The following is a 9,179-nucleotide window of genomic DNA, read 5'->3' on the forward strand; positions in this document are numbered from 1 at the left end:
GATGTGGAGCCAGTTCTGCTGCAGCAGAGGATGGAGATATAGATCACACAGATCAGACACAAGTTTATAATATAGATGAAACAGATCAGACACAGGTTTATAGATATAGATGAAACAGATCAGACACACGTTTATAGATATAGATGAAACAGATCAGACACACGTTTATAGATATAGATGAAACAGATCAGACACAAGTTTATAGATATAGATGAAAGAGATCAGACACAGGTTTATAGATATAGATGAAACAGATCGACACAAGTTTATAGATATAGATGAAACAGATCAGACACAAGTTGATAGATATAGATCAGACAGATCAGACAGAGGTTTATAGATATAAATTAAACAGATCAGACACAAGTTTATAGATATAGATGAAACAGATCAGACAGAGGTTTATAGATATAGATGAAACAGATCAGACACAAGTTTATAAATGAAACAGATCAGACACAAGTTTATAGATCTATGATTGTAACCTCAGATTTTGGTGCTTTTCAGTTGAAAAAGAGTCGAGGTTAAAGCTGAATGTAAATTTTCAGATGTCTACTTTACATTTAAAAATCTTGCTCAACAGCATGACTGTATTTCAGTGTATTCAAAACCTGACATTTAAATTACATTTAGTGGAGTTTTTAAATGTTAAAGTATTTTCAGCTGCATTACTCTCATCCTCGCTCAGAAGTATCATCATCTACAGCGTAATATGACAGCTGTGATAGGACTGTCCATCAGTGCGACCAATCAGAACATGAGAAATAATTCTTCATAGACCAGAGTCATGTGTGTCTAAAGCTTTTTTTTACAGTGATGAATGTTTCGGTGCAGAGGAACTGATGCCAGTCTGACAGGCGTCTTAATGTCCACAGAGTCTCAGAGTTAGAAAGATTTGATGTGAGGATGAAGCCTCCATGTGTAACATATGAGATCTCTGTCTCTGTCCTCACACTGACTGACTGACCAGAAAAGAGCTCATGTTCATAAACACAGGTCTTGGGTAGCAAGACAACAAACTAACGACCAATCGGGATTTTAATCTTTTCCCACATGAACTTCTTTACATGAATGTCTCCGATCTTCACTTTGACGTAGACAGTATGAAGAGGAAATGACGCTTCTGGTCAGAGGGGTTTGTTGAAGAAAACCTGCCAGTGAGCAGGTTAGCTTCACAGAGTAAGTTACCATGGTAACTGACTCAGAGTTAAAGGGATTTCATTTTCTGGAACGGAAAACTCAGAGTTTCCCTCATCTCAGTGTTAAGAAACTCAGAGTTTTCATTAAACCCGCTCTCTGGAATAGACCCCTGCTCAGTCTTGCTTGTTTATTGTTTCGTAAGGTATTCCTTAAGTAAGATGTTTTTGTTTTTTACGAATTATTAGAAGATTGTTTATCTGACAGTAATATTGATTGTTAACATAATTAACATTATACAGAAGTCTCTTTTTTATGTGTCTGCAAAATCAGTAAAAATCTTTTTTTTTTTTCTAGCAGGGACAGTACCAGCTGGATTCAGTATGCCGGGCAAAAAACACAACCCCCCCCCACACCACTCCAGTGGTAGCAAACAGTGAGTTGACCTACATCTGTCCCTCATGTCTCAGCCTCACACACGTATACACATTCAGTCCTAACATACCTGCAGATATACTTTTGATTGATGTTACATCGTTTCATTTCAGTGCACACACCTCTGAAGCAACTGAGGGCTCCTTAGTTATAGTTTAGTTATATGTATGAAACAGAAAGGAAACATTCAACATTTAGAATTTTGAATTAGTGTGATTATGCATTGCAACTATTTCTTAACTCACAGCTGCTCGGTGGAGGAGCAGCTGTACACACCATCTCAGAAGTCTTGCACTCTGTTTGAGCTCTGTCACAACTTTGTTCGGCCTCAGTGTCTGTATTTTGGCTGAGAGGTTGGGCTGGACTCTCCGCCCAGCCTGCCTCATTATGAGTTTTGACATAGTTCAGCAAAGTGGCCCTGATGTCATCTGAAATATGTGTCTATTTAAAGGTCTTCTTTGTTCTTGCCCTCATCCTCCACCTCCTCTCTGTCTTCCTCTTCCTCTCGCTCTCACTGCTTCCATGTTTTCAAAGTTCTCACCGAAGCTCAGCTAAGCTCTACCTGCAGCACTAAGGCTCAGACTGAGTGTTGTTTAATTTCTGCTTAAGTTTTTAGGTGTGTATGTGTGCGGTGCAAAATTCAGGCATGTTTTGCAGTTTGAAAAATAAGTATTACCCTGTGATGGTGAGATTTAAGTCTTGAACAAAGTGTCTGATGTAAGAAAGAGTGTATAGTGTTTTTGCAAGTGTGTGTTGTAGAACTGAAAACAAAGTGTAAAGTAAAAAATGCGTTTGGACTTTTGGTTTTAAGGCATGATTACAAAAGTTAAGGTTGTGATGCATTGGTCTAAGCATTCACTTTTAGTGCGTAAACAATCACAAAAACTGTAATAAAACATCAATTAAAAGTAGATTACTCCAAAAATGAAAGGTTTCATTATCAGTAAGACATGCACTACACGTGACTTATATACTCTGGCAAAACTGCCGCAGCATCAGCGAGGAGGTCACAGGTCACTCTGTCATGTGACATCACACACTGACCACAGTCCCTCTGTCATCTTCTGTTGCAGCCACAGCAGCAGACACAGGCACAGTGAGTTCGTGTCCAACCCGGCCTATTCCTACTACCCAGCAGACAAGATGCTGCACTTCTACCGCTGGACTTCAGAGCCGGGGGTGATGAAGATATTGTGTATCATCATCATTGTCATGTGCGTGGCTGTGTTCGCCTGTGTGGCCTCCACGCTGGCATGGGACTACGATATGAGCCTCATGGGTCTGGGAGGTGGAGGCTTGGTGCCGGGTTACGGTGGCGGCAGTTACGGCGGCGGCAGTTACGGCGGCGGCGGTTACGGCGGCAGTTATGGCTCCGGCTCGTATGGAGGCGGCATCGGCGGTGCCGGATCCTATGGCTACGGGCAAGTGCAGATGGACCCAAGAGCTGGCAAAGGCTTCATCATTGCCATTTCAGCCATCACCTTCATCGCAGTGCTCATCATATTCGTGTTGGTTGTGTCGAAACAAGATGCTGCCCGCTCACCAAAGTTCTACTTGGCAACCATCGTCATCTGTGCCATCTTAGCATTCCTCATGATCATTGCCACCATTGTGTACCTGGTGGCGGTGAACCCGACAGCTCAGTCCACAGGGTCCGTCTACTACAGCCAGATCCGCCAGCTGTGTGCCCAGTACCAGACGCAGGACCAGGCCCAGGGCATCTTCCTCAACCAATACCTCTACCATTACTGTGTGGTGGAACCCCAAGAGGTGTGACGTGCTTGGGTTTGGGAGGCAGTGTTTGGGTTCTGTGGGTCAGGGCGTAGTGCATCAGGACTCAAGTGATTTGTTGTCCACAAATAACCACAGCATACATTATTCAGCTGTAGCCATTAGTCAGCAGTAACTTTCCCCCCGACAGCCAAGGATGACTGTGAAAATGAAACTATTATTTTAAAAGATTTGAAAAACAGTTTAAAAGAGTAGAGTGGTGCCAAGGGAGCGAACACTGCAAAATGTTCATCTTCTTTATCGTAGCCTCATTTTCTGTGTTTTTATGAATAAAAAAAAAAAATGGCACACACAAGCAAAACGTCAGCCTGTGGGATAAAACTGTTTCTCTCCTTTTCAGCACTAAATCAACTATTGATACTGGTGCTGCTACAGTCGAGCCTCTTTCAGTTTTTTTCTCAAAAATACCTAAAACAACGACAACATCGTTGTTTTTTGGAGTGCAACTATTCATCTATCACTAAGTATTTTACACTTTCATGTAAGGTGCAGATTCACAGAAAAATAAGTGGAACATATTTGACTGACTGTGAATATTATACTAACTGACCAGATCTGGGTAACCGTGAATATCTTAGACGACCATATCAGTAATTTTTGCAAGTTTTAGCCTCATTTTCTACAGATCACCTTCAGGTATTCAAAGCCATGTTAGTGAATTTAATTTCGCCCCACTGATATCAAGCCCTGTGGTTCTTGCAGGCCATTGCTATTGTCCTGGGATTCTTGGTGTTTGTTGGCCTCATCATCCTGCTGGTGTTCGCAGTCAGGACCCGCTCGAAGATCAGGAGGTGGGGCCAGGAACGCGTTCTCTGGGAGGAAGTGAAGGTCATCAGTGATGGTCTACACACCAGTGTCGGGGAGTGGGTGAGTCTGTGTGTCTGTGTGTCTGTGTGTGTGTGTGTGTGTGTGTGTGTGTGTGTGTGTGTGTGTGCACAGGACCAGTCAAAAAGTTTGGATAGACTTTCCCATCCAAGTGAATATATATGTTTGTGTGTGTGTGTGTGTGTGTATATGTGTGTGTGTGTGTGTGTGTGTGTGTGTGTGTGTGTGAGTAAAATGAGGTAATTGGAACAACCTTTCTAAAACCTTCCATAGAGCCGTAAATACACGTAGGGTTACCTGGAGGCGATGAGTTAACTGGGTGAACAGTCTAACCTGCTCTGTTGAGTTGCATTCTTTAAGAAAGTATGTGTGTTGTGTGTGTGTGTGTGTGTGTCAGGTGAGACATGGGGAATAGTAGGATGGTTTCATTTCCAGTTTCTGGGTGTGGTCTGGTCAGCCACTTGTAGCTGTAGCATGTTGTGCTGTGAAAACGTATCCAACAACTATCAGAACATACAACATCTATAAACACAACACGTTGAAATGCTAATGAGCGGAGGCATGAAAGATCGTTACACTGAGACTTCATTAATCATTAAAGTCTATGTGTTCTTTCCAGTAATGACATCATCATGGTTTACATTGACAGTGTTAACCTGAAAACTTCCCCATACAGCACAGTTTTCATTCTTTCCCAGCACTGCATTCAGACCTGATGTCTCTGCAGTTGTACTGGTTGAGAGACATAGTTTCAGGCTTCCTGTTGATGGTATCGGTGGTATTTAGCAATGCAGGCAGAAGTAGAGGAACCGGTTGGTCCTTGTGAATAGCTCACACTACCAGTGTTTATCATATGGTAAGAACAGGTTGTGATAATCTCAACAGGGGCAAATGTGAGAGGAGCTGTAGGAGAACCTGACAAAACCTGAGGCAAGAGAAAAAAACATGCTGAAAAAGCCTCTTGGACCATTAAAGTGCATCTGGATAGATTTTTTTTTTTTTTTTTTAAATTTGCATAATTTGAAAAACTTTTTCAGAATTTTAAGTTTAGCAACATCAAAAGCCAAAGCATTTTGAGCCTGACCTCTAGGGGGCGCCATAAATACCAAAAATACAGTACGTACCTCAAAATCAAAAACAAGCTGAAGTGACATTGCTTGGCTTGCTGATGACATGGTGATCATGGTGACCAACAGCTGTTCATCACATGTCAGACACAGACTTAGTGGAGTACTTTAGTGGTTTAGTGTTGCACTTTGATTAAAGCTCCATATTTTTCTGCTCTGTTTTAGCGTTGATCCATAAGAAGATATATTTGTGATTTTAAGTATCAAAAACCATCTCAGTGTAGTTTTACATCTCCTCTCTCAATCACTCTCTCCAGCAGGAACAGGGTGTTTTGTAGCTGTCTAATGAGCCTCTCTTCTAACCCTAACCTGGGGGCATGGCTGAGGGTGATGACTGTATAGTTGTGACATCACAAAGTTGGAGAAGGCCTGACGGCTTGTTTAAAAGGTTCAGCCGCGGGCTATGTACTTACATTCTATGTGTTAACACTGTATGTACAGTTTCGAATTGGACAATCAACATTAAATCCAATTAAGTTTAACATCTTAAAGTGCCAAGTGTTGTTCAGATCCCTGAAACTTTTTTTTTTTTTAAATTCTAATCAAGAGATCACAAAAGTTCTAAGTTACAAATATATTAGAATTTCAAAAATGAGGCAGCTGAAGCCAATATATCACATCCTGATCAGTCTTTATTATGACTCAAGCTCCAAAAACACAGGATATAGAGTTTATGTCCAGCTAATGTTGCTCCAAGCCGTTCATAGTGGTTTGGACCAAGAAGTGACTGTTCATGAACAAGTGATCTATACTGTGTATCTACTAAACTCTGATGATAAATGTCTGATCTTGTCTGCTGCTTCAGGTGACCAATGTGTCTGGTAACCCAGAGGTACTGGTGAGCGACTATAATGACAAAGTGGGGGGGTCCAAAGACTATCTGGACAGACTGGACCACAACAAGCCTCTGTACCTGCCAGGGTAAGATATGCATCATACAGTACACCTCATAAGTGCCTAACATTGTTCGTAGACTTCAGTTTGAGTTTTCAGTTTACAGTTCTTTCCCGAACAAGAACTTGTGCAGCACTTGTGAACGCACGTATTAACTTGTAAACAACTTGGTGATATTGTTTGTAATTATTGAGTTTCTATTTGAGGAGACTACAAAATCATTAATATCTCAAACACTGTTAAAGCTGTCGACATGGAATTGGACAGACAGGTGGCCCATGATGCAGTGCTTCACATAGTCATAAACTGGTGTGATGGCGCCACTGTGTGGCAAGATATCGATGTTTAATGTGACTAATACTAATACTTTTATACCTATATTTTCTCTTAGATGTTCAGGTCCCGTGCTTTCACCACGATAACATCATTTTCTATGCATCAGTCAAAAGCAGTGACGGCAGCAGACCGCAGCAATCACTAGTTATTTAAGGACTCTGGCTCAAGCTGTGGTTTTTTAAGTAAAGGTTTAACCACCGTAGTCTTAAAGCTACTGGGGACAGTGCCAGTAGCTAATGATAAATGAATAATGTTCAGCACTGAAGGTTCCAACACTGGCCAGAGGTCTTTGGAGATCCCAGCTGGTAGAGAGTCCAGTAGACAGGGGGTGGGTTTAAAAGCCAACACCAGCTTAGACAATTCTTCAAGACACAGAGTCTTAAAGTTTTTTAAAGGAGAAAGTATCTGGGACTCAACATACTGCTCTACTGGTTCTGTAGAAGTTGCAGAAGAAGAGGGGCTTTATATATAATCTTGTCTATATAAAATAGTAACCTACTTGAGTGTGGCCATGTTTATTGTTTAGCTCATGCAGATCTGGTTGTTTTATACATCCGAGTGCTCTTGTGGCCCTCTAGAGGTTTTCACAACACAGCTGCTTGTCTATGCGAACGCACGGTTGAAAAGCGAGTAAATCTCCTGGTTAAGAGGTACTCCACAAACCTGCTATAAATGTATGTAATGATACATGAGTAATTCTCTGCACAGAGACTCGGACATCAGCAGCTCTGTGGGAGGCTTGAAGCCCTGGCTGAAGGACTACGACGCTGGTGCAGAGTCTGGGGACGACCTGGAGGAAGAGGACTTCAGCGTGTGAGTTTGAAGGGAGGAGAGCCAGATAATAATGATCATGAGAAAGATACAACGAATGACTGTCTCTGACTGGGATGCGTTTGTGTTTCTACACCATGAATCTGCAGTTTGTTTCCTTCCATTGTGAATGAGCAAGAACGTCTGGACTACAAACGGGAGTTTGACCGGGATCACCAGGAGTACAAGAGCCTGCAGGCTGAGCTGGACAGAATAAACCAAGACCTGGCTGGTCTGGACAGAGAGCTAGCCCGACACCCTGCAGGCAGTCCACACTTCCTGGTGAGTGTGGTTTAGATAAAGATGGGAAAGGGGGTCAGGTAATGAAAACATAGACAGGGAAATGATCCATATGTCATATATGTATGTTTACAAAATGTTTGTAAATCTGGGATGGTGATTTCTTCTGAGTGGTAACTTCAGATCGTTAACCACTATCTCTCTAATCTCAGTATGCAATGAATGAATACACCAGGCTGAAGAATCTCAAGAAGGTAAGAAACACAGTGTTCTTTACAGTAAAACACAGTCCTGTAAAAAATAGACAAAGATGTGAATGAAATCATTTTCTGTCCCGTGCAGTCCCCAGACTACAAAATCAAGAAGAAGAGGTGTAAATATCTCAGGTCCAAACTGTCGCACATCAAGAGGATGATCAGTGAATACGACCGTCGCCCTTGAAACTTTAGCTCTGACCCTTCATACAGGCAAAGTGACACATCTGCAGCTGCGCCGCACTGTGTTCCACTTCCCCTGCTGCTGTCATACTATATTTGTATCAAGCTATTAATGAAGATTTTTTTTTTCCACAGACGAGCAGGGTTAAGAAATATGTTTTGAACAATTCTTCAACCTCTGTAAGTTTCTATAAGATCAATTTTAAAGAACAATGAAGGTGTATAAATGTGATATCAAATGTTTTTGTTTCAGTACAGGTGAAGCAGTTATTGTGCTTCTTTTATAGCTTTTTATTTTATTTTTTATTTTAAATCATGTTTGACAGTTTCATGTAAAATGAAGGCACAACTAAGACATGAATTTGTTTGGCATGATGAAGTCAATGACCATCCCTTGTAAATAATGTCCATTTTTAGTCTTTAGAAACAATTGAAGATGTTCTGTAATAAGCTTTTCTGTACTTTTTTTTAATGCTGTTTTTCTGTAAATGATGAAACCCTCTTTGCCGTTGAGATAGTAAGTTATTATTTTTTCACGGTAGATATAAGGAGAAGCCCAAGTGTAACTAACTGATTAATAATGGCCCCTCCCCCTTTAGGTGTGCCATCAACATTTGTCCTTTACTGTAATGAGTTTTTCATTTCCATCTTATTCAAAAACCAGTAAACATTCCTCTCTGCCTCCATCACTTCCTCTTACTTTGTCAGTATATTTTTGTTTTTGATGGAAACCTTGCATGTTGGCCAGTTTCTCTGAACTGATGTGTGCAGCATGTATGTGTTTGTGTGCATTCACAAAATTATATCCGTAGAAAGTATATAAATTAAAATATTAGTTGTTAATGAGCTCATTGTATTACTGTCTAAAAACATTTAATGTGGGCTCCACGGATAGGTGTAAATAAGACCTGTCATGGTAATTGCACTGTTGTTACTGTCATGGAAGTAAAAAATAAAACGTAATCAAATCATCAATGAACTGAGGACACGGGCAGGAAATGGATGTTCTGGAAGAAAGTGATAGATACACTATTAAAGTCAGGTTAATGATTGAATGAGCATAGAAACACTTAGAAACACAGGTATAATATCAGCTGTGTTAGAATCCGTTCCTGAAAGTAAAGGAAGTATAAAGAAGAGTGTGGTG

At 40.9% G+C, this 9,179-nt stretch overlaps 1 protein-coding gene across 1 annotated transcript in view; it reads left to right on the forward strand.

Moving 5' to 3' along the window:
* Positions 1 to 8,878, forward strand: part of oclnb (occludin b) — a 23,288-nt gene extending 14,410 nt beyond the window's left edge. Inside the window, exons 9-16 of the mRNA XM_023397553.2 lie at positions 1,495 to 1,573; positions 2,646 to 3,342; positions 4,066 to 4,230; positions 6,121 to 6,236; positions 7,254 to 7,358; positions 7,466 to 7,637; positions 7,808 to 7,849; positions 7,938 to 8,878. Coding sequence (XP_023253321.2) covers positions 1,495 to 1,573; positions 2,646 to 3,342; positions 4,066 to 4,230; positions 6,121 to 6,236; positions 7,254 to 7,358; positions 7,466 to 7,637; positions 7,808 to 7,849; positions 7,938 to 8,036 — 1,475 coding nt within the window. The 3' untranslated portion in view covers positions 8,037 to 8,878. The remainder of the gene's footprint in view (positions 1 to 1,494; positions 1,574 to 2,645; positions 3,343 to 4,065; positions 4,231 to 6,120; positions 6,237 to 7,253; positions 7,359 to 7,465; positions 7,638 to 7,807; positions 7,850 to 7,937) is intronic.
* Positions 8,879 to 9,179: the final 301 nt, after the last annotated feature.

Source organism: Seriola lalandi, unplaced genomic scaffold (genome assembly GCF_002814215.2).
Source record: "Seriola lalandi dorsalis isolate HSWRI2012SDOR001 ecotype SW California unplaced genomic scaffold, Sedor1 jcf7180002054883, whole genome shotgun sequence".
In the NCBI taxonomy this organism is placed as follows: Eukaryota; Metazoa; Chordata; class Actinopteri; order Carangiformes; family Carangidae; genus Seriola; species Seriola lalandi.